The following is a 24,387-nucleotide window of genomic DNA, read 5'->3' as shown; positions in this document are numbered from 1 at the left end:
CGACACCAAACTTTTCCGAGTGGTAAAGACCAGAAGTGATTGTGAGGAGCTCCAGAAGGATCTCTCCAGACTGGCAGAATGGGCAGCAAAATGGCAGATGCGCTTCAATGTCAGTAAGTGTAAAGTCATGCACATTGGGGCAAAAATTCAAAACTTCACATATAGGCTGATGGGTTCTGAGCTGTCTGTGACAGATCAGGAGAGAGATCTTGGGGTGGTGGTGGACAGGTCGATGAAAGTGTCGACCCAATGTGCGGCAGCAGTGAAGAAGGCCAATTCTATGCTTGGGATCATTAGGAAGGGTATTGAGAACAAAACGGTTAGTATTATAATGCCGTTGTACAAATCTATGGTAAGGCCACACCTGGAGTCTTGTGTCCAGTTCTGGTCGCCGCATCTCAAAAAAGACATAGTGGAAATGGAAAAGGTGCAAAAGAGAGCGACTAAGATGATTACGGGGCTGGGGCACCTTCCTTATGAGGAAAGGCTACGGCGTTTGGGCCTCTTCAGCCTAGAAAAGAGACGCTTGAGAGGGGACATGATTGAGACATACAAAATTATGCAGGGGATGGACAGAGTGGATAGGGAGATGCTCTTTACACTCTCACATAATACCAGAACCAGGGGACATCCACTAAAATTGAGTGTTGGGCGGGTTAGGACAGACAAAAGAAAATATTTCTTTACTCAGCGCGTGGTCGGTCTGTGGAACTCCTTGCCACAGGATGTGGTGCTGGCGTCTAGCCTAGGCGCCTTTAAAAGGGGATTGGACGAGTTTCTGGAGGAAAAATCCATTATGGGGTACAAGCCATGATGTGTATGCGCAACCTCCTGATTTTAGGAATGGGTTAAGTCAGAATGCCAGATGTAGGGGAGAGCACCAGGATGAGGTCTCTTGTTATCTGGTGTGCTCCCTGGGGCATTTGGTGGGCCGCTGTGAGATACAGGAAGCTGGACTAGATGGGCCTATGGCCTGATCCAGTGGGGCTGTTCTTATGTTCTTATGTTCTTATGACCTCGCCTGCAGCAGACTTCAGAGGGGCAATTTTCTTCTGTGTTGGACCTAGGGCCTGCTTGATACCGTCATACATCCCCTTGATGTTGCCCGTGTCAGCTGCTATCTGTATCTGGGAGCAGAGTTGGAGCCAGTAGTCATTAGCACATCTCCTGGCAGTCTGCTGGACTTTGCTGCGAGCAGGCAGGGCTGTGTTCTTGCACCAACCTTGTTTGAGATTTTCTTCGCTGTCCTGCTAAAGCATGACTTTGGAACTGCAACAGAAGGCATCTATCTCCGGACCAGATCAGACGGAAAGCTCTTCAACCTCTCCAGACTGAGAGCAAAGTCCAGCTGAAATGTCTGCATGACTTCCTCTTTGCCGACGATGCAGCTATCACTACCCACTCTGCCAAAGATCTCCAGCAGCTCATGAATTGTTTTAGCAAGGCCTGCCAAGATTTTGGACTGACGATCAGCCTGAAGAAAACACAGGCCATGGTTCAGGATGTGGACTCACCTCCCTGCATTACAATCTCTGCGCATGAACTGGAGGTTGTCCATGACTTTGTATACCTTGGCTCAACGATCTCCGACACTCTTTCTCTTGATACCGAGCTAAACAAATGCATCGGTAAAGCAGCTGCCACGTTTTCCAGACACACAAAGAGAGTCTGGTCCAACAAGAAGCTAACGGAACATACCAAGATCCAGGTCTACAGAGCTTGCGTCCTGAGTACACTTCTGTACTGCAGCGAGTCATGGACTCTTCCCTCACAACAGGAGAGGAAACTGAACGCTTTCCACATGAGCTGCCTCTGACGCATTCTCGGCATCACCTGGCAGGACAAAGTTCCAAACGACACAGTCCTGGAATGTTCTGGAATCCCTAGCATGTATCCACTGCTGAAACAGAGACGCCTGCGTTGGCTCGGTCATGTTGTGAGAATGGATGATGGCCGGATCCCAAAGGATCTCCTCTATGGAGAACTCGTGCAAGGAAAGCGCCCTACAGGTAGACCACAGCTGTGATACAAGGACATCTGCAAGAGGGATCTGAAGGCCTTAGGAGTGGACCTCAGCAGGTGGGAAACCTTGGCCTCTGAGCGTCGCGCTTGGAGGCAGGCTGTGCAGCATGGCCTTTCCCAGTTTGAAGAGACACTTTGCCAACAGTCTGAGGCAAAGAAGGAAGGCCCATAGCCAGGGAGACAGACCAGGGACAGACTGCACTTGCTCCCAGTGTGGAAGGGATTGTCACTCCCGAATCGGCCTTTTCAGCCACACTAGACGCTGTTCCAGAACCACCTTTCAGAGCGCGATACCAGAGTCTTTCGAGACTGAAGGTTGCCAACTGCATATTTTTTATGACTGTTTTAAAAATCTTAATTCATGAACATCCATTTCACATGACCTTAAGATACAGTTATTTATATTTATGGAAGTATTGGGTGCTTTTGACAGCCTCTTAAAAACACTTTGCGCACTTAGACACTTCTAGTGAAGCAGTTTTGATTCTATAGTTAGGCAGATGTCACCACCAGCTGCTTGTTGGACTCTTAATGAGACTCTGTGAACTGGCTTCCAGATAGGTGGTGCCTTTTGGTAGTCATCCAACGCCTTGAGTTGTGCACTTCTTTGCACAATGGGGATGGAGGAAGAAAGTGCCAGGACCAAAGGAATGAATCTGCTCCCAGCAAAGCGTTGCCCTGCAATTTCTTTCTACTTCCAAAATGCCAGAGTGAGATACTCTGCAGAACAAGAGTTCTTGGAGAGTTCTCAGCGTAAACTGTTAGTGGATCAGAAGGAACCTTTCCAGTTTTGCTGGGATCCTGTGTGGAGCCAGTGCAATGAGGAGGACAGGGTTTTATGCTCTGGTTCACTCCTGTTGCTGCCACTGCATGAGGCATGCATTTCTCTGCTTCCTAGTATTCCCTTCTTGTTGCCCATGTTGTCTTAGTCCTATTTATGTCCTGAAGAATCCTCACTGAAGAGAATTCATGCATTGTCTGGCATTGGGCCTTAAGAAGCTGTTCAGAAAATTAACTGCATAATTCTGAGAGAGATTTATTGAAGTGCCAAGGCCAGTATTCTCAGTTTCTTCTGAATGCACTGAAGTAAACATGTAAAGCTACGATAAAAGGACATCTGCAAGAGGGATCCAAAGGCCTTAGGAATGGACCTCAACAGGTGGGAAACCTTGGCCTCTGAGCGTCCCACTTGGAGGCAGGCTGCGCAGCATGGCCTCTCCCAGCCTGAAGAGACACTTGCCCAACAGACTGAGGCAAAGAGGCAAAGAAGGAAGGCCCACAGCCAGGGAAACACACCAGGAACAGACTACATTTGCTCCCAGTGTGGAAGTGATTGTCACTCCTGAATTGGCCTCTTCAGCCACACTAGACGCTGTTCCAGAACCACTTTTCAGAGCACGATACCAGTCTTCTGATACTGAAGGATGCCAATGACTGACTGTTGGAGAAGACTTTTGAGAGTCCCCTGGACTGCAAGGAGATCGAATCAGTCGATCCTACAAGAAATCAACCCTGACTGTTCATTGGAAGGACAGATGCTGAAACCGAAGCTTAAATACTTTGGTAATCTCTTGAGAAGGGATAACTCTTTAGAAAAGACCCTGATGCTGGGAAAAAATTGAAGGCAAAAGGAGAAGGGGACGCAGAGGATGAGATGGGTAGATAGTGTCACGGAGGCAATGAACATGAATTTGGGCACACTCTCTAAGTTAGTGGTAGACAGGGGGGCTGGCGTGCTGTGGTCCATGGGGTCACAAAGAGTCAGACACGACTTAACAACTGAAGAACAACAATCTGCAGAGTCTCCTGGGACTTTAGATGAGTAAAAAGTTGACTGAAGGGTGTCTTTACATAAACGTGATGTATCTTAATTGATACAGTATTCTCTTCAGTTAAGGAAGGCTGCTCAGATATTACTTGCAAAGGTGTTTGCTTTGAAACATGATGATGACAATGGAATTTGGACTCTTAAAAGCTCAGCATCCCACCTGTGAATGAAGCGGGGACAGCTCGCAACGGGAGGGCTGAGTACAGAGCAGAGGAGGGGGAGGCAAAGGAGCGGAGCGGAAGGGGATTCATAACAGCTGTCTTAGTTTCCTTTCAGCCCCAAGTGTCAGGCTGTATTCTGTGTAAGGCTGACCTGCGCTGTAAACTTAAAATTGGAATTTCTTAGTCCAGTGTTTCTCAAACTGTGGGTCGGGACCCACTAGGTGGGTCATGAGCCAATTTCTGGCAGGTCCCCATTCATTTCAATATTTTATTTTTTTTATATTAGAGTTCATGCTCCCATGGTATGTGACTGCATCTGGAGAAATGTTACAGGCCTGTACTTTTAACAAGCTACTATGTATGTGCTTTGAACAATGATAGTCAGTGGGATAGTCAGTGGAAGAGGAAACTGAGCGCTTTCCACATGCGCCGCCTCCGACGCATCCTCGGCATCACCTGGCAGGACAAAGTTCCAAACAACACAGTCCTGGAACGAGCTGGAATCCCTAGCATGTATGCACTGCTGAAACAAAGACACCTGCGTTGGCTCAGTCATGTCGTGAGAATGGATGATGGCTGGATCCCAAAGGATCTCCTCTATGGAGAACTCGTGCAAGGAAAGTGCCCTACAGGTAGACCACAGCTGCGATACAAGGACATCTGCAAGAGGGATCTGAAGGCCTTAGGGATGGACCTCAACAAGTGGGAAACCCTGGCCTCTGAGCGGCCCGCTTGGAGGCAGGCTGTGCAGCATGGCCTTTCCCAGTTTGAAGAGACACTTTGCCAACAGTCTGAGGCTAAGAGGCAAAGAAGGAAGGCCCATAGCCAGGGAGACAGACCAGGGACAGACTGCACTTGCTCCCGGTGTGGAAGGGATTGTCACTCCCGGATTGGCCTTTTCAGCCACACTAGACGCTGTTCCAGAACCACCATTCAGAGCGCGATACCAGAGTCTTCCGAGACTGAAGGTTGCCAACACACAGTCAGTGGGACTTACTCCTGGGTAAATGTGGGTAGGATCACGGCCTAGGTTTGCTAAAAATTTTCCTGCTTGATGATGTCACTTCTATTCATGACATCACTTCCAGTGGGTCCTGACAGATTCTCATTCGAAAAAGTGGTTCCCGATACGAAGTGTGTGAGAACCACTGCCTTAGTGTGTAGCATTATCCTAGAAATAAGTCAACATTTCTATTCTGAAGCTGTGTTTCTTACCGCAGACAATGCCAGGAATAGCTGGGAGCTGCCAGAGCAGCTGTGGGCTGTCGCAAGCGCACACGGGCAGACATTCCCCAGCCAAATCCCTTAGAGCTACTCCAACAAACCTCCAGAATTATATGCCCCCTCATGCACTGCGTAGTGCATGGGGTGAAAATCCACACAATTCCTGGGCCAAAGTCCTGCCCCAACATCAAGCATCTTTTTATTCACCTCTCATTCGGAGGAGCTCAAAGATGACTTACTTAATTTCTTAATTTAAAATATTTACTTAACCTACTTAATTTCTTGATTTAAAATATTTTTAACTCACCTTCCTTTTCCCAGAGAGTACTTGTAAGGTGGTTTCAGTAAGATAAAAATAGGTGAAACAATAATCAGATTAAGCAAAATAACGCACACAGGATAAAAATATCAGTGGAGGGTCAGAGCAGCCAAGCCTAAATGGAAGCCAAACTCCCCAAGGAGGACAAATATTTTTGATTGACACTGCAATACTGGCAGAGGCGGTGCCTACCTGATACAAGGAGGGGTTTCCACGTGTGGGGTGCTGCTGTGGAGAAGGTCCTCTCCTGTGTTACCGCCAACTAAACTTTGGCTATTGGTGGAGTATGCAGGAGGCCTATTACGTGGTCAGCATTTTATCTGCTTTCTGTTTACTTCAAGATGTGCAAGATCCTGTGCACCTGGTGCTTAGCGCCTGCCTGGAGGGCAGCGGGCCAGACCAGTAACGTGTCTGTTTGCGGGACTGGGGAGGGGAGCCACAGGTCCAAAGGCCAGGATGGCTGCGCTTTCCATTGGTGCCCTGTCATCACTCCCCCATATTAATTAATCCACGGAGCCGAATGCCCCACCTTTGAATTGAGATCTAACGTAAATGTAAATCTTCAATGTAAATGGAGTTCTCTTATCTCCAGAATACAGACAATGCTGTATCCAGCTCCAAATCGGGCTACAGTGGCATATTTGATGTCTTGCGACTCTAGCCTGAGTTTGGAGGGAAAAGAAGCTTTGTGAAACCAAGTGAAAGCTCCATCCCATCAATGGTCCTCAGCCCCCCCACAATTAAGTGCAATCTAGGAAAAAACCCAACAGCCATCCAAGTTTCTAGTTACTGCAAGATCAGCTGTGTAAGAAAATGAAGGTAGAATCCTGCAGCATTTCTTGACTAGAACAGAGAATCTCCTGATTGATTTACACCACCTAAGAATCCAAAACCTTTGGTTTTAGAGTTTGGTTTTTTTGCATTCAACTGGGCATCTTGTTCATTGTTTATTCTTTCCTGCCTGGCTATCCCTTCTGAATTGTAAACCCGCCTGTGCTGAGTTAAGTCACCCTATTCCAGCCATCATTGATGAACCACTCTATCAGCTGTAATTCAGGATCAAACCCACAACCCCCTTTCCTTTTTTGGCCTTCTTCCATCCTCCAGAGAGCTACCACAGTGGCTGAAGTTAGCTTGGGCCGGTCAGCAAGCTACTCTTTTGGACCTCATCCTTTTCTCCAGGCGCCCTTCCTTCCTTCCTTCCTTCCTTCCTTCCTTCCTAGAAAGGCCAGCTGATTCCGTTGCCCTGCTCCCTTCCAGGTTGCTGCCTTAGCACGTGCTAAGGGCTGCTCTGTAGCCCTCCCTTCTTGCCCAGGGAGACTTTGGCCAGTTGGCCCTTTGCTACCACAACCCCGCCACAATCTGTAACAGGCCAAACACCATCATCATGAGCAGATGAACCAACATGGAGATTCCCAGTTCACACTTTTAGCTGCTTTGCTGCACCAGCTTTTCAGGTATACCTTATTCAGGATTATTACCAGGCTATAATGAATGTGGCCACATCAGCTGTTACGACTATTAACCTATATACAAAACTGACACCCACTTATCCAAGTGTTTTTCACTTCTGCAATGAACACTGTGTATCCAGCGCCAAAAAGAAAATTGGAAAAAACAGACAAAAGTAAATAATACAATATATTAATATAATTAGATGACTGTCACAAATGGTGGCAGCAGGAGGGGGAATTTTTCAAGTTCAAACGTACAGGGCTCGAAGTATAATATACTCAATAGCAAGTGGAGACTTTGGGCAGTTGTTTCTGATATGAAGCTATCAATAGAGCTGTGTCAAAACCACAGTTTCAATAGTGAGGTTCAACAGTAAGTAGAACTGTATTCAGACACGTTTGAAATACATAGCTTTATGCTTTAAGATAATGTTAACTCTAACCTTTTGTCCTTTTTGGGGAGAAGGCTTCTCATAGCACCTGCTCAACACTAAGTTGAGCTTTATTCAATTATAATTTCTGACCTTTTGATTTACCAGTAAAATTTTCTTGTTCTGTGAAAATGCAAGTCCTTTTGTGGAAGGGTTTGTCATGACATCAAAACTTGGCATGAATATGAGTGCTAAGAAAACAGGCTGTTTGTTCCCTGGGGAAACTATTCTATAAACTAACTTTGCTTTTATATGCAGTACCCTCCTAGATTAAGTGATTTAGTTTAGCTTGGCCTAGGGCAAAACGTTTCAGGATATTTTAAAAGATCCTGGTCTCTGATTAACACTAGGAAACTGCAGGTAGATTTTTTTTTTCAGTCTTGGCTTCCTTATCAGTTGACTCTGTTATCTCCATTATTCTCTATTATTTCAAAATCCCTTTCATGTGTACACAATCCAGTATGGAAGAAAGAGGGGGAAAGATTGGGCTATGTGCTAGATGTTGGTAAATCGTAATTTCCATTTGTTCTAATCATAGAATCACAGAGCTGAAAAAGGCCTTCAAGACCATTCAGTTCGAACTTCTGCTTCGAATCAGGAAAATCCTTTCTAGAGCATCTCCAAAGGGGGTTGATTACTGGGTTGATTAACAAAATGATTACTGAGCTGGGGCACCTCCCTTATGAGGAATGGCTACAGCGCTTGGGGCTCTTCAGTCTAGAAAAAAAGGCACCTCAGTAGAAACATGAATGAGGCATTCAAAACAATGCAGGGAATGGATAGAGTAGTTAGGGGGATGTTCTTTTCCCTGTCACACAACACCAGAACCAGGGGGCATCCACTAAAATTGATTGTTGGGAAGAGTTAGTACAGACAAAAGAAAATATTTCTTTACGCAGGGTGTAATTACTCTGTGGAATGCCTTGCCACAGGATGTTGTGATGGCATCTGGCCTAGATGCCTTTAAAGGGTGATTGGAGGAAAAGTCCATCACAGGTTGCAAGCAATGATTCAACCTCCTGATTTTTGAAGTAGGGTACCTCAAAAGACCAAGATTTTTTATTCCTAGCGGTTGTACATCCCAAAGATCTCCTACCTAGGAGAAAAGAAATGAATAGTACAGTGGCAACTATCTGAGTTTGGCGCCAGTGGAATAACTGGTTAACCTGTCCCTGATCATGAGTAGTAGAAGCAATGGAAATTCAGGGTAGACGTAATTTCAATTGATTTTCAAAGTGACTCTAGTGCAGACTCTGGAGTTAGGGCAATATGTCCCTTTATACAGTGATGTCTGTTAATGTGATGGAAAGATAATGTGACTGACAGACATAAAAAAGATGAGCTGTTTACAAAATATGAGATACAGTTTTTGCTTCACCCCAAGATACTTGTACATCAGTGCATTGACTTATGAACATTTGTTGTGTCTGGTGTTCAGAATGTTGGACTTTTCATTAGGAGATGTGTGAGGAAAAAAGAGTTCATTTCTCCATCAATTACTACTTTTAGTGATTCAGAACTAATCATTAGTTTTCAGAGCTCATGTTCATTTTCATGTTGATCTGGATTTCAGTGGGAGACCCAGCAAGGCTTCTGCTACGTTTATGCTTTTCTGTCCAAATAATTCAAAGGGTTAACGTGTCAACCATTCGACTCTCTTCAAGGCATCAAACCTGCCAGATTTATTTTCAGTTGCTTTTGGAAGACTAGAACAGATGCGTTTAAATTTCAACAAGGGAGATTTTGACTAAATTTTTGGGAAGAACAGTGTACCTTGGAGGTTGGTAGATTATCTGTCATTGGAGGTCTTTGAGCAGAGGCTGGAAAGCCATTAATCAAGAATGTTGTAGTTGTGGATGACTCACACTGGCAGGGAGTTGGACTCGATAAACTTACCCAAGAAGAACTCTGCTGAACCAGGCTAAAGGACCATCTAGTTCAACTTCCTGGAGCCAGAATCTGGGCTTGCTAGGAAGCACATCTTTCAGTGCAAGGCTTGGCTCTCAAAAGCATGGCATGACCAAAGCATGAACTGTTGTTGGCATCCTTCAGTCTCGGAAGACTATGGTATCACGCTCTGAATGGTGGTTCTGGAACAGAGTGTCCTTTCCAGTGTGCAAAGCCTGGGTAAAGTAGATATGGAGGATATACTGTTTCCCATGCAGCAAATCCCCCCTCTCCACGTCGCTGAAATGGTCCAATGGAAAGGCAGAGGCCAATACGGTTGGTTCCAGCGGCGTCGCAGGAGTTGCCAGAACGTGACTGTGTTCAGCCATGAACTGCCTCAGGGACTCTGGCTCCAGATTTTGCCTCGAAGTTGACTCCTGAAGCCTTTTCCACAACTGGATATAGCCACAAGGCAGTGGAAGTTTGAGGTCAGAGTTTCCTTCTCTCAGATGAGCTGCCTTCCTAGGCTAACGAGTCCCATCTGAACATAAGAACATAAAAAGAGCCCTGCTGGATCAGGCAATAGGCCAATCTAGTCCAGCTTCCTGTATCTCACGTGGCTCGCCAGATGCCTCAGGGAGTACACAAGACAGCAAGATACAACCTGCATCCTGGTACCCTCCCTTGCACCTGGCGTTCCGAGGTAGCCCACCTCTAAAATTAGGAGGTTGCACATACACATCATGGCTTGTAACCCATAATGAATTTTTCCTCCAGAAACTTGTCCAATCCCCTTTTAAAGGCATCCAGGCCAGATGCCGTCACCACATCCTGTGGCAAGGAGTTCCACAGACTAACTACACACTGAGTAAAGAAATATTTTCTTTTGTCTGCCTTAACTCTCCCAACACTCAATTTTATTGGATGTCCCTTGGTTTTGGTGTTATGCGAGAGGGAAAAGAGCATCTCTCTCTATCCTCTCTGTTCATCCCCTGCATAATTTTGTATGTCTCAATCATGTTCCCCCTCGGATGTCTCTTTTCTTGACTGAAGAGCCCCAAACTCTGTAACCTTTCTTTGTAAGGGAGGAGCCCCAGCCCAGTAATCATTTTGGTTGCTCTCTTCTGCACCTTTTCCATTTCCACTATGTCCTTTTTGAGATGTGGCGGCCAGAACTGGACGCAATACTCCGGGTGTGGCCTTACCATCGATTTGTACAATGGCATTATAACTATACCTGTCTTATTCTCAATACCTTTTCTAATGATGGGGAAGGAGACAGGCAAGAGAACACCAGTGGGAACAGGACCTCCCCTCTCCCTTCCAGGCGGATTCCTAGTAAACCTGTACACCTCTTAGGCGTACACCTTAGCCCTTAATATAAATTATCACACATAAATTAAACCCTTTAAATTAAGTAATTAGTTAAACTGCATTAAACTTCCACTGGAACATTATGAGAATGTTAGTTTGCAAAGGCTTTTGTCCAAAAGCAATGAAGAAGAGATCAAACTGCAGACAACCGAGGATAAATGCAGCTTTTTTTGGATGCCGAAGCAACCAATCCTATGAAGCCAACTGCACATGTCAGAGTTGTGCTAAGACCCTAAGTTACATACTGGTTCTGTTCTGGAGATTTGTCTGGAAGTAGAAACATACGGAAGTCAGAACAGCCAAGGCACCCATTGTGCCTGCACAAAAAAGCTCCACAGTGGACTTTTTTGCCTGTGCAAAAATTATGTCCTCAGGTAGGCAGTGATGGCATTAAACAGGTCATAACCAGAAGTAAGCACTTTTTTCTCAGTTAGGAACTCATTGGCTGCAAAAGACAGAAGAGAAAATATGCAAATCTTGATCATGTTTGAAGATATGGGAAAGCCCAATGACGAAGTGGCCCCCTTTCAGCAGTGCTGGCTCAGCCCTGCTCAGCAGCTGAGAGCTTGAGGGCCAGATGTAAAGCTTCAGCAGGCCATATCCAGCCCCTGGGCCCTACGTGGGACCCCTCTGTTGTCTAAAGTAGCTTAATTGACAAAGGGAAATGAAGATCCACCTCCAGGGAAGGGGGTGGAGCCTAGCGCAAGAAACAATGCAAGTTGCTTTGCAATGCCTCTGCTTTCATTTAGCAGTCCTTTTGGGTCTAATGGCCTGAGAGCCTCCACAGCTGTACCAATGTATTTAAATAATATGTCTAAAGTAACAAGGCACTGCGCGTATAAGATTAACTCCCTTTGAGCTTACATCAAAATTGTAATTTAATCCGTTCAAATACAAGTGTTCATCATTAGTCTTAATATTTTAGCAGTATGATCTTAATTTTTGTTCCCTTCTCTCTTCCTTGTTGGCTTCCATGTGTTTGCCTTAGTTTGTGCACCTCCACTTCTTAAAGGTAGCCTTAAGAACATAAGAACAGCCCTGCTGGATCAGATCATAGACTCATCTAGTCCAGCTTCCTGTATCTCACAGTGGTCCACAGAATGCCTCAGGGAGCACACAAGACAACAGGAGACCTGCAGCCTCGTGCCCTGCCTTGTATCTGGCATTCTGAGGTAGCCTACTTCTAAATCAGGACTTTGCACATACACATCATGGCTTGTAACCCATGATAGACTTTTTCTCCAAAAATTTGTCTAATCCCCTTTTAAAGGCATCTAGGCCAGTTGCCATCACCACATCTTGTGACCTTATAGAGCTTCCTGGCCTCTGCTCATTAGCCAAGCAGCATTCTGTAGTATGGACTGGATGGTGTCATTCCTATTCTGTAGCCTACATTGTGGCTGATGTGCTGTAGTTGTTTTAAATGACTTCCAGCCAGTTTGGAGAGATTTGACTCTTCCTTTCAACTTCCTGTTCACTAACTATGTTTATATTTGAGAAGTTTCATCTTTTGAAATCAAATGTGACACGTTGGACTCTCTGGGCAACCCTCTACTTACCTGTACGATAGCGCTGTAGTCACTACCCCAACTGGTTCAGCATCTAACATAACCTTGCATGAGGTTCAGGGCACCACTCCGGAGGAAGTCTAGGGTCCTCTTTGGTCAGTTTCAAGGCAGTCATGCTCTACAGCTCATTTCTTTTCTGATTGCTTTGAGCAGGTGAAGAATGCAGTACTATAGTGTCACCCATTCTGCATCTTTCACATCTCGTTCAGTTTAGTTCCATAGAGGAATGTAGACTTACAGGACGTCGTTACCTGAATGATGTATTCCTAGTAGACATACTTTCAGTGGAGTAATTGCCCCATTCAAATGAGTAATACTTATTTTCAAGTAAATGCGTTAAGGGTTGGGATGGAAACCTTAAAACCTATACATTATTATGTCTAAGTATGTAACAACAGTAAGTCTGCTCATGCAGAAAGAGATCAGTAAATAATGGTTGCTAACTACTATTTAATGTCATTTGATAAACGATATATATACAAATATATGTCTTTTTATAGCAACTGTCATTTTTGAGTCACATTTCCATATGTATATACGCAGACGCCTTCGCTGCATATCGCTGTGTATGTAACTTCAAATTCCTATGAATTAACATAGTATAATCTGTTGTTTAAGGTGAAAGTAAGGACAAGAATTAGTATTTTATAACAGGTGTCCAGTCCTTTGTTGTGGAAAATGCTGGAGTTTCCATTAGTATTAAAATATGTTTTGTATTTACAAAAATCCTGAAACCTTAAGATGTCGATGTGTCTCTTTTAATTGTTTGAATTATGAGAAAATCTCATTTTTGTTTCGGAATACACAAAGGTACTGTTAGATATGTTTTTAAAGATTTCTTCCAGTATAATGTCTGAATCCAAATTCATAAAGAGTTGGAAAAATGAGATGTCTGAGCTATAGGATTCACAGGGATTTCATACGAAGCCTCTTTAATCAGGATAGCACTGTTATTAATATTCATAAAGTCAGCTGGAACACAAATGATAGACCATGGGGCCTGGAAATTTTTGCTTGGTGAATTTATTAAAAGCAGCTTAAAAAATTAATGGAATTCAAGTAAAGTTGGTGAAAATGAAAATCTTATGTTAGCTGAAAAAAATCTTTATTAGAACTTTCTTTAAGACCATCTTGCATTGATATCTTTGGCAGACTTCTTTGGCACTTAGAGGAGGAGGATGCATGAATGGTCATTTAAAAGGATTTAAGCACATTGGCACATTAATTTTTACATGAATAATAAGCAGTTTCCAGAAGCAATTAACTTACAGTGTACAAGATTTGAATAGAAAAATAAGACCATGACATTAAAGGGCAAAGAAAATGTGCTGTACATTTTAAAATTAGTAATATGACTTCTAATAAAATAATTGAATTCATATCTACCAGGAGATATAGTCCTGATGCAGATATTTATCCAATCTGTTTGCTTATTAAAACGTATATTAATATTTTAATAAGAGTAATGCATTTTGTTGCCAGAGACCATGTCCGTGAAGAGGGACTGATTGCAAATGTTCACATTTGTGGTTAAAGCTCTATATTATTATTTGTTAAAATAACAATTTGTTTATCTTCTCTGTGTCTGGGTAGAATGGTGTAGATTTTTCCAGTCTGTTTATGTCTTTGTTCTGCCTAAAATTTCTGGAAATTCTGTTGCACTAAGAGAAGAGGCATATGTGATTTTGCAGTTGTGCAAAGCTTGTTTCCTTCACAATACTGCAATGTTAGTGCTGAGTATAGCTGTTGTTTTGAAGTATATAATGGAAGCTATAAACATTCTCTTTTAGTTGGGTTAAGTTAACCAACTAAGTTTTAAATTTATACATAACCCCAATCCCACTTGAGTAACAGCCCATTCCTGTGCATTCCTACTCAGAAGTTTGTTCCATCATTGTCAATGGACCCTATTCCCAGGTGAGCGTGCATAGGATTGCAGCCTTAATTACTTATGACCCATTGAAATCAGTGAGATACGTTAGTCGTGACTAACTTAAGCTCCATTAATCTCATTATGACTTACTTCTCGTACCAATTTGATTGGGTCTAAAGCGTGACTGACTTGAGCTATATTGTCACATTGTGAATAAAGTAATTGTAGTTATGCTCGTTAAAGTTCTTGTGATATGTGCGTGCCTCTCTCACATAGATAATACTTTACTGGATACCTTCCTACATATGTTTTTATTATACAAAATTAATTTTAGTAATGATGTTATTATCTATATATTTTTTATAAATAATTTTTTTTTACCTTTTCTGTAGGTGTTACTGGTTTTCTAGTTGTCAAATCTACACTGTGATTTTTGTCTTTTCTTTCAAATACTGATCGTATTTTAAGGAATAAGTTGAGACATGTACATAGTCCTATTTTATTACATTCTATTCTAACTGTCAGGCTGATTCTTTGAACAAGCATAAATCTTTCAGAGGATATTTCGGATATTTCCTACCTTTTGGATAGAAAAAAAACTATGTACAAAACGTCTACATACTCATATACTTGCCATAGGTGACTTGATATTTCCATGGGTTTTGGGAAACCATTTCTTAATATGGCCGCACTCTGTAAAGAGGAGTGTTGCACGGTCTTCATGTATGACAGAGAAAATGGTTTTCCTTGTGCAACTGTGTAGGAAGAATTTTGCAAGTTGAAGAGTCCTCCTTAGCCCTTTTTGGATCAGTCAGACTCATTCCCTTGCAAGTCATTGAGCACTAAAGTCTTGGAATGAAGCTTATTCATGCCAGCAATTTAGGAAGGCTGTTGCAATTCATGGTTGTGTTTGTGTATGCAAAAGACAAGTGTGGCTTTTAACCTCCAAAGGTTCTACTGTGTGCTCACCTTGCCGTTTGCCGTTCTTCAAATTAGCGTGCCTGTTTGAATGGCTATTCACAGTAGATATCCAGGAGAGGGCAGCATTTTCCTGTACCAGGTGTATAAAAGAGCATGCCCTGCATAGACTGCCAATGTTTCTTGTAATTACTCCCAGTATATTTGTTGCTTGCTTATGAATTAACTTGCATTTATGGAACTAAATCATTCCAATCATTTAATTACACCTGAGGAGCTGAACTATAATTGCTTGCTTCCAAGTAGGATCTGATATGGCTTGAGCAGTATTAATTTAGTGTTTACTTTTCTGAGTGCTAAAAGCATTAAACTGATTGTGCAGTGGGATTACATTTTACTAATTGCTGGCATTCATTAGCTGGGTAAATGGGGAGGAACTATGACTGTATTCTGTGAAGGGATAAAACTGTAGTTTTAAATAGTATATTACTAGGCACATTAAGGCCCTAAGACATGTTTTAAAAATACTCCAGAGGTTATTAAAGACTGTATTTTCCTCATATCTTGCTATATGAATACCTTATTAAAAGTGCAATTATTATGGACCTTTTTGTGCAATATGTAGGGAAAAGGCTTCATTGACTTAAACACATTTCTTTGATATTAATAATAACCTTCTATATTTTCAGCTAATCCAAAAGTAAATGAGGAACTTAGGAAAAAATTGCCAACTCCAAATCAGCACAGTTACACAGAATTGAAAAAAAGCAAAGTTATAGCTTTATTTGAGGACTTTTGTAAGGAACTCAGACTGCTGAATAAGAGGTAAATATTTTTTTCCCTTGAGAAAGAAGCCCCTTAAAAATACGTGTCTGCTATCTTCATGTATTCTTAAAGTTGAAACAGTAGCAGGCTGCAGAAGCTATAAATTCTTGACTAATAAAATGTAAAATGATTTAATTTGTGCAAAGTGAACTTATTTTGAACTTATTAACCTTTTCAGTGTTCACCCAACTTATGAATGCACTCGTGTTCATTTCATTTCGTTACCTTTCAGGTTCATGAAAATGGCAAAGAGCATACTTCTTAAATTAACAGTGTCAGTGCAGCAACACTGGGTCGAATCCATCTTGCGGACGGGGGTGAGGTGGGGGTGTAGCCTGGTTTTCAACCATTCTGCTTCATTCTCCAGCCCCTTTTGTAGCATATGACAATTTTGTTTGTGAGGGTCCCCAAACCCTCACTAACAGAAATTTGGAGAATGGAGGGGTCTATAGAGGAAAGGGAGAATTGCTGATCATACCCCCCCGCCGCATGGGTGGGAGACAGCGCTTGCACAAGACAAGGTTTAGCTCTGACCCATTACCAGGAATTCTACGTTGACTCCAATAAAATGTTTACATAATTCACCATGTTAACATGATGGATTATGTAACTTAACATAATGAAGAGCTTAAAAATATGAAAACATTTCTTCATGCTACCTGCATATACAGCATATATAAGAATTTTACAGTTCAAAACCCACAGGGTAACCTAATCCTGCAAACATTTGGTATTGCCAGGAACACAGAGTGAGAAGAAGGAATCATATTTGCTTTAGTAGACCTACTTGTTCTGTTCTGTAGTAGTAGTTTTTTGGACCAGGCTTTATTAATACATTTTTAAAAACCATGATTAAATGCAGCAAAGTGCAGAATAAATCACTATATAAACTGGAAAGTGTGAACAAAAAAAATTACTGTGAAAGTCATTTTAGTGTCAACTGTTAAAATAAACAGGGTTTATTGTCCTACTATAAACATTTTTTTGAGTCATTTGTCTTGTAAATTCTCTGACAAATAAGGGCAAGGTATAGGTGTGTTCTGATATATTGTTTTACGTTTATTTATCTAGACTTGGCTTTATTTTAGCTCTGAAGTCTTGGAGCAAGACGCGGTGTCCCTGCCAGATCAAACAAGCTCCAAAATACAAATGGAGGCCTGGTCAAAAGGTAAGAACTTAGGAGGCACTGATACATAACCTCAGGGATTGTGCAATATGAAGCACTGCCTGGAATGCTCTTGTTCATGCTGGTAGGTAAAAGTGGCTTTGGGCAAAATTGTGTGTGTGTTGTATAAACTGCACACCTGTTTGTTTGATTCCAAGCCAGATTTTTCACTTTTCTGTTGAGACTATATATGTAACCCAATCCGTATTTGTTCTGCAGGTCCCCCTCCCTGACCCCTGCCTGCTGCAAATGTATTGGATTCACAGATTTTGGCTACTTGGTACTAACATGCAATGCTGTGTTCTTGCTGAGACGGGAATAAAACTTGGGTCCAGCTGTGCATGTGTGGTATCCTGATAGAAAATGAGTTGCGGCACTGCTCAACCGGAGAGATCAAACAGAACACACTGACCCCATTCCCCCTCCCAGTCAGCTGGAAGGAGCCACTGCCGCGGAGGGATCTCTGGCAGGCAGCTGAGAAGGACAGACAGTAACAATGAGCCAATCCAGTTAACCAGAGTCTACAACTAGGGAAAGAAGCAGAAGGGACGAAGGTTTGAGACGTTCCCTGTAGGTGCAGCAGGGAATGAGCTGGAGACTAGAAACTTGGGGTTTGGGGCAAGAGAACTGTGTTTTGAGGGTTAGCCATGATTCAAGCCAGGATTTTCTGTATTTGTCATCTGGGGCCACTGGAGGAGGCAGGGGCTATGTGAAGCCTGCCTTGGCAGATCAGAAGGCGCTTACTCTGAATGGTAGCCAGCCTGTTGTGGCTCCACACCCTGGGCACGCTGTTCACTTCTCCTGAAGTGGGCTGGTTGTGAATATTTCCCTGTCAAGCCCTGGATTGCTGCCTGGGCAACAGCTGGACTCTGTCTTGGTTCCTGTGCCTTCCTAACCCTGCTTCAGGTCCTTCAGTGTGCTTGTGTCTCCATTGTTTCCTTGGTCCTGCCCTTATACTTGTCAGTGCACTGCCCTTGTCTGTCAGCGTTCCAACCACTTGCCTCCTTTGTTGTCTGCTTAACCCTTTTGTACCAGTCACCTTATGGAGAGATTTCTTCGTTCAGACCTTGACTTTCAAATAATTCTGCTTCTGTATTAACTCTCCTGTGAGGAGGATTAAGCATTTTAACATCTTTAACTTGTTTAACGTTTCTTGACCCCTGTGGACACTGGCCTAGCTGTCCCCTCTGCAAACTGGGCCTGTTCCTCAAGATGTTGTCCCCCTTGCCTGACCCAGAAGTAATTGAGGTGACGTAATGACATCACAGCAATTAATTCTGGTACGCTTAGAGCAGTTGCACACTGCCCTGAGTGGTCACCTGCTTTTTTGTTTGGAAAGAATCATTCAGCCGCTCAGAGTGGCTCACAACTGCTGCTTGTGGCTGCAAGGGGAGCAGGAGAAGGTCTTGCAGCGACGAGGCCCCCTTGCCACTGCAGTACCCTCTCCTGCACCCAAAGCCGCACTGTGCAGCTGCCCACTCTTTCCTCTGTTTTCCCTGCTTGGAATAAAATTGAAAGAAGTGGGCAGCCACTCAAAGCGGTGTGCAGCCGTTCTGAGTGGCTGCGAGGGGAGCAGATGAAGGCATTGTAGTGACGAGGCCTTCGTGCACTGTATCCAATGCAGGATTGTGACCAGCAGCGACTTAGCCAGAGGCAAGGGGAAACTTTTCCCCTTACCCCTGGGGTAAGGGCTTCTGGTGCCTATGGGTCTCCTCGGACTTGCGCCACCTTCTGAGGTGGAAGAGGTTCTCCCCGGGGACGGGGGTTGGGATCCGGCATAACATAATCTGTTTTAACCTGAGCTGACTGTTCTGTATTTAGTAACAGAACTGGATGTTAGAATGTTCACAAGTGAGGTCTTTTCGGTGTCTAGTTTCTCCACAAATGGTCACTCTCCATACTCAACTCTCACATGGAACAAAATTGTTCCACAATTTCCAGATAAATTATTAACACATGGTTCAAGAAAAACTAGGCCCCCTTAATCCCCCAAAATGCAAAGGTGTGCTCGGCCTTCCCTTTTTCTAGCCAATGGCAGAGGCTTCTTCATGCAACTGTGTTTTGGAACCTTTGCAACCAGTTCAACTTTAGTACCTTTAGGGGTCACTATACCCCTAAGAAAGGTTCAAAAGGTTAACATTTCAAAGAGGCCAACTACAAGCATGTCATTTGAATATCCAGTGGAAAATATCTGCCATATTGCAATAAATTTTTATTTTCTTGGCTTGCGCAATCTTTGGACACAGGAGGCCAAGTTGTCAGGTGACCCGTGTGAAGGAAACGTTTTTGATTCTAAAACAGTAAAGTTTCAATGGAAGGAATATTTTCTATACATTGGTTGTGTAGTACAGATCTGAAATTACCTTGGTGTAAGAGACAGTATTTTCCCAATTGTTCACATCCCAAAATCTGTAATCAGTCTGGGAATCAATCACTAATTCCAAATATCCTTTGGACTTCCAAGAAGTGTCCTTTAGAACGTAATATCATATTGTTTTTATATTCTAATTCCCTGAAGACTATTTCTTCTCCCAGATTGGATTCAGCATTGCTGTTGGTCAGAAATAATGAGTGTTGGCAACCTTCACTCTCGAAAGACGATGGTATCGCGCTCTGAATGGTGGTTCTGGCACAGCGTCTAGTGTGGCTGAAAAGACCAATCCAGGAGTGACAATCGCTTCCACACTGCGAGCAAGTGCAGTCTGTCCCTGGTCTGTCTCCCTGGCTATGGGCCTTCCTTCTTTGCCTCTTTGCCTCAGTCTGTTGGCCAAGTGTCTCTTCAAGGTGGAAGAGGCCATGCTGCACAGCCTGCCTCCAAGCGGGACGCTCAGAGTCCAGGGTTTCCCACCTGCTGAGGTCCATCCCTAAGGCCTTCAGATCCCTCTTGCAGATGTCCTTGTATTGCAGCTGTGGTCTACCTGTAGGGCGCTTTCTTTGCACGAGTTCTCCATAGAGGAGATCCTTTGGGATCCAGCCATCATCCATTCTCATGACATGACTGAGCCAACGCAGGCATCTCTGTTTCAGCAGTGCATACATGCTAAGGATTCCAGCTCGTTCCAGGACTGTGTTGTTAGGAACTTTGTCCTGCCAGGTGATGCTGAGAATGCATCGGAGGCAGCGCATGTGGAAAGCGTTCAGTTTCCTCTCCTGTTGTGAGCGAAGAGTCCATGACTCGCTGCAGTACAGAAGTGTACTCAGGACGCAAGCTCTGTAGACCTGGATCTTGGTATGTTCTGTCAGCTTCTTGTTGGACCAGACTCTCTTTGTGAGTCTGGAAAACGTGGTAGCTGCTTTACCGATGCGCTTGTTTAGCTTGGTATCGAGAGAAAGAGTGTCGGAGATCGTTGAGCCAAGGTACACAAAGTCATGGACAACCTCCAGTTCATGTGCAGAGATTGTAATGCAGAGAGGTGAGTCCACATCCTGAACCACGACCTGTGTTTTCTTCAGGCTGATTGTCAGTCCAAAATCTTGGCAGGCCTTGCTAAAACGATCCATGAGCTGCTGGAGATCTTTGGCAGAGTGGGCGGTGACAGCTGCATCGTCGGCAAAGAGGAAGTCATGCAGACATTTCAGCTGGACTTTGGACTTTGCTCTCAGTCTGGAGAGGTTCTCCGTCTGATCTGGTCCGGAGATAGATGCCTTCTGTTGCAGTTCCAAAGGCCTGCTTCAGCAGGACAGCGAAGAAAATCCCAATCGAAATTGGGATAGAAATCCCAGTCAGAAATAATAGGCTGGTACAAAGAATTGTGCTCATAATGTCCTGCTGCTTCTGCTGTCCTAGGACCATTTAGCATTGCTGAGGCTGTGCTTTCCTGTAATCAACTGTAGACAGAATTTAAAACAGTAGTGGCACACAGGACAATATAGTGCAGTTCTCCAAGTGAAGGAAATGCAGGGGGGAGGTAACTATTGGAAAATAAGAGAAGGGTGGAGGGCAGGTTTTGCCAGACCTGGGGTCAGGAACCATTTGGAGGAGGCAACTCTGAAGAGTGGAGAAGGGGCAGAAGCAGGATTAACTCTTGCACTCTCAGAAATGTCAGCATTTCTTTGGTGCAGAGAAGTTCATGCCCTATAACACAATACATCAAGTCCTGGTGAGGGGAGGTTTTTCATGGTCCCAAACACTGAAGAGGTGAGGCTGTCAGAATTGGGAGATGTGTCTCACTGTTCTGCAGAGCTTTCTAAGACCGCCTATAAGCGAGAGGGATTTGCCTCTCCTCCTGGGCTTTCTCTGACTTGGGTGAGAAACTCCATGAGCTTGACAGTCACATAGTTTCTGACTGCGGTACAAGTTTTGTGGCTCTGCGTAAGTTGGAAATCTGAACTGGGGAGGGGGGGGTGATGTGGTCCATCTGTAAAGAGATCAACACCTTTAAAGAGGCTTGTCACCTGAAGCCTCTTTCTGCCACTGCCCCCAAAGTCAGGTCTTCTGACCTGGAGAAAAGGAAGCAAAGAGAGTCACATAGTCAGGGACCACTGCCCCACCCAGAGTGTTGTGGTCCAGGATGAAAGATCACAATCAGCCTCCCCAGAATTTCCCCATGGGTTTCATGGCGTCTGTCTCTCCACATCCTCTCTTTCAGATATCCCCCTTATTCCTGTTCTCTTACTTTTGTGAAAAACAGGAAATGAGATTTATTTTTTTAAATTAGGGAAAGATGCAACACTGCAGGCATCTCAATAGCACTCTGCTTGTTCACCTGGGACAGGTAAGTGCATTCAGTCAGAGCATTTTCTACCACTCAGGTATGGAAAAAAGAAAAACCTTTAGAGGGGAATGTTAGTTGTTGTTGGCAACCTTCAGTCTCGAAAGACTATGGTATCGCACTCTGAAAGGTGATTCTGGAACAGCGTCTAGTGTGGCTGAAAAGGCCGATTCAGGAGTGACAATCCCTTCCACACCGGGAGCAAGTGCAGTCTGTCCCTGGTCTGTCTCCCTGGCTAGGGGCGTTCCTTCTTTGCCTCTTAGCCTCAGTCTGTTGGCCAAGTGTCTCTTCAAACTGGGAAAGGCCATGCTGCACAGCCTGCCTCCAAGCGGGCCGCTCAGAGGCCAGGGTTTCCCACCTGTTGAGGTCCACTCCTAAGGCCTTCAGATCCCTCTTGCAGATGTCCTTGTATCGCAGCTGTGGTCTACCTGTAGGGTGCTTTCCTTGCACGAGTTCTCCATAGAGGGGAATGTAGAAACATTGAAATCAATGATTTGGAAGCGTTATGTGGATGCTCTTTAGAATGCAAATGAATAGAGGGTGGCAGCTGCAGAGAGAAGAGCGGGTGTGGGAGCACCCCATGTCTAGTAGTAAGTACGACCCAGTGATCAGTAGAACTCTGTTGGCTGTTGCTTGCAGTTTTTGAATGTTGCAGAATTCTAGTGTTATGTATTTGACAAACTTGACATGGTATATTCTAGTGATGGCAAACCTTTTGGGCACAGCTTGTCAAAAATTTAGAAGATGCCTAACTTGACTCTGCCAGCATGTCACCTCCCCCCCAAAACAATTATTTACATATTCATTTATTTAAAAAACAAACTGTCCAATCGTATGTGGTGCTCTGCTTTATATAAAGAAACATCAAATAGTTACAAAAATGAAATATAAGTAAAACAAACTCAGTTGTCAGGTTTCGGTGAATGCTGACGTGACACCCAAAATGTCGTGGTGTGTCACCTTGGACATGCATGTCATAGGTTTGCCATCACTGGCATGGTCTTGTCTTGGTGTTGTCCACAGGCTGACAACCAGCTAATTCCATATAACTTCCTCCAGCTGGATATCTTGCTGCCGGGCGCCTGATTCCTTTGTTCCAATAATATCTCTGTCACCTCCTTCTTGTCAGAATTCCAGCACACAACTCCTTATGCATACAGAATCATGTTCTGTAGCACCCTCGCTCATTACCTACTTGTATACCCATCTTTCTACAGCTGCCTCAGCCCTGACATCAGGTTTGGCACTCCAGCATCACTCTTTGTTGACTTGTAGAAATTCAGATCACACCCTCTCGCACCCTGCTCTGTAGCAATTTAGGATTTTTGGACCTGAGAGGTCCAAAGCATTTCTTACTCTTTTGCAGTAACCTTGTACTTACTTGTCTGCACAGATCAGGTCTTTCAGAACTGCATCTTAATTAGATGGTTTGGGTTTATCCCAATGTCTGTGTTAGTAAGTAGAAAATCATGGTCAGAGCTAGAGCACATCATGATGGCATCAATCCATTTTTTAATTGAAATAAGAACTTTTCTTACTGCTCTTGGTAGAGGTGAAATCTGCAGCTCCTTCCACTTGCATCCAAGTTCACTGTGGCCATGTAGGGGCAGATAATTCAATCACCATTGGAAGAAGAAGGGGCATTTTCTATTTTCATTTATGGTTAGTGAATATGGCTCCCATCTGTTTTTTTCTTTCTTTCTATTTCTTTTTCTTTTTTAACAGAGAAGGGGTGAAGGGCAAAAGCACTGTAAAGAACTACAGGAGAGAGCAAGACTCTGGAAGAAAATCGAGCATGACATGTCCCTTAATTTGGCCCAAAGATGTAATGGGGAAAATGGTAGAAGACTGTGAAACAGGCTTCCCAGAAGAAGTGCTTGGAAGTGGCTAAATAGGTTAAGAAAAAACATGCCTTTGGGGTGTCGGTTATGTTTATCATAAGGCTGACTGTGTGTGTTAGTAAAAACAAAGGAAGCTTGCACGGCATCTGAACGTTTCACTGCAATCCTGTTCATATTTACTCAGAAGTAAGTTCCTCTGTGTTCAGTGGAGCTTAATTCCCAGTAAGTGTGTTTATGATTGCAGCTGAAGACTTCCGTTGTGGTGTGTGCTTTTGTTAACTAGAGATTCCTTCATCAGTTGCATGAAATACTATAGTATTAAATCAGTATTTCTGCTTTCAGAAATTTCAGTATTAAAGAAGTAAATCTGCTAGCCTTTAAGGAACCATGAAGCTCCCTTTCAGATTATATTTAGAATCTTTTGGTTAAAACTCAACCTTCCCCCCCTTTATAATCTTCCATCCAGTATGTCTTTTTAATTTTTTTTTACTTTTTCCTCCTCCAGATCAAAGTTTTTATTATAAACCATATTGGGAGGTGTAGAAAGAATTCAGCATCCCATGTATAACTTCCATCCATACCAAAACTGTGCAATACCAAACTCATGGATGTTTTTTGAAATATGTTGAAAATCTGTTAAAAGTGGGTGCTATATTACTGCTAAGTACTATACGTAGATACTCACATATAGTATGTCAAATTTTTGCCAAGTAATCAAGCTCCAGTTCTCACTTTGCCTGATCTCTGGGTCAGTCAGAGGGCATAAGAACATAAGAACAGCCCCA

General features: G+C 43.6%; 1 protein-coding gene across 5 annotated transcripts in view; it reads left to right on the top strand.

Annotated features, from left to right (window-relative positions):
* Positions 1-24,387, top strand: part of MIPOL1 (mirror-image polydactyly 1) — a 273,609-nt gene that overhangs the window by 33,670 nt on the left and 215,552 nt on the right. For 3 of the 5 annotated variants that reach the window (XM_066631517.1, XM_066631515.1, XM_066631518.1), the window contains 2 exons: positions 15,749-15,884; positions 16,956-17,052. In XM_066631517.1, coding sequence (XP_066487614.1) covers positions 17,034-17,052 — 19 coding nt within the window. In that variant the 5' untranslated portion in view covers positions 15,749-15,884; positions 16,956-17,033. Of the gene's footprint in view, positions 1-15,748; positions 15,885-16,955; positions 17,053-20,384; positions 20,463-24,387 lie in introns of those variants that run through there. The other 2 variants (XM_066631516.1, XM_066631519.1) reach the window with 2 other exon arrangements.

This window comes from Tiliqua scincoides, chromosome 1 (genome assembly GCF_035046505.1).
Source record: "Tiliqua scincoides isolate rTilSci1 chromosome 1, rTilSci1.hap2, whole genome shotgun sequence".
Taxonomy (NCBI): domain Eukaryota; kingdom Metazoa; phylum Chordata; class Lepidosauria; order Squamata; family Scincidae; genus Tiliqua; species Tiliqua scincoides.
Note: the sequence above shows the minus strand (reverse complement) of the source record. Positions and strands in the feature narration are given on the sequence as shown.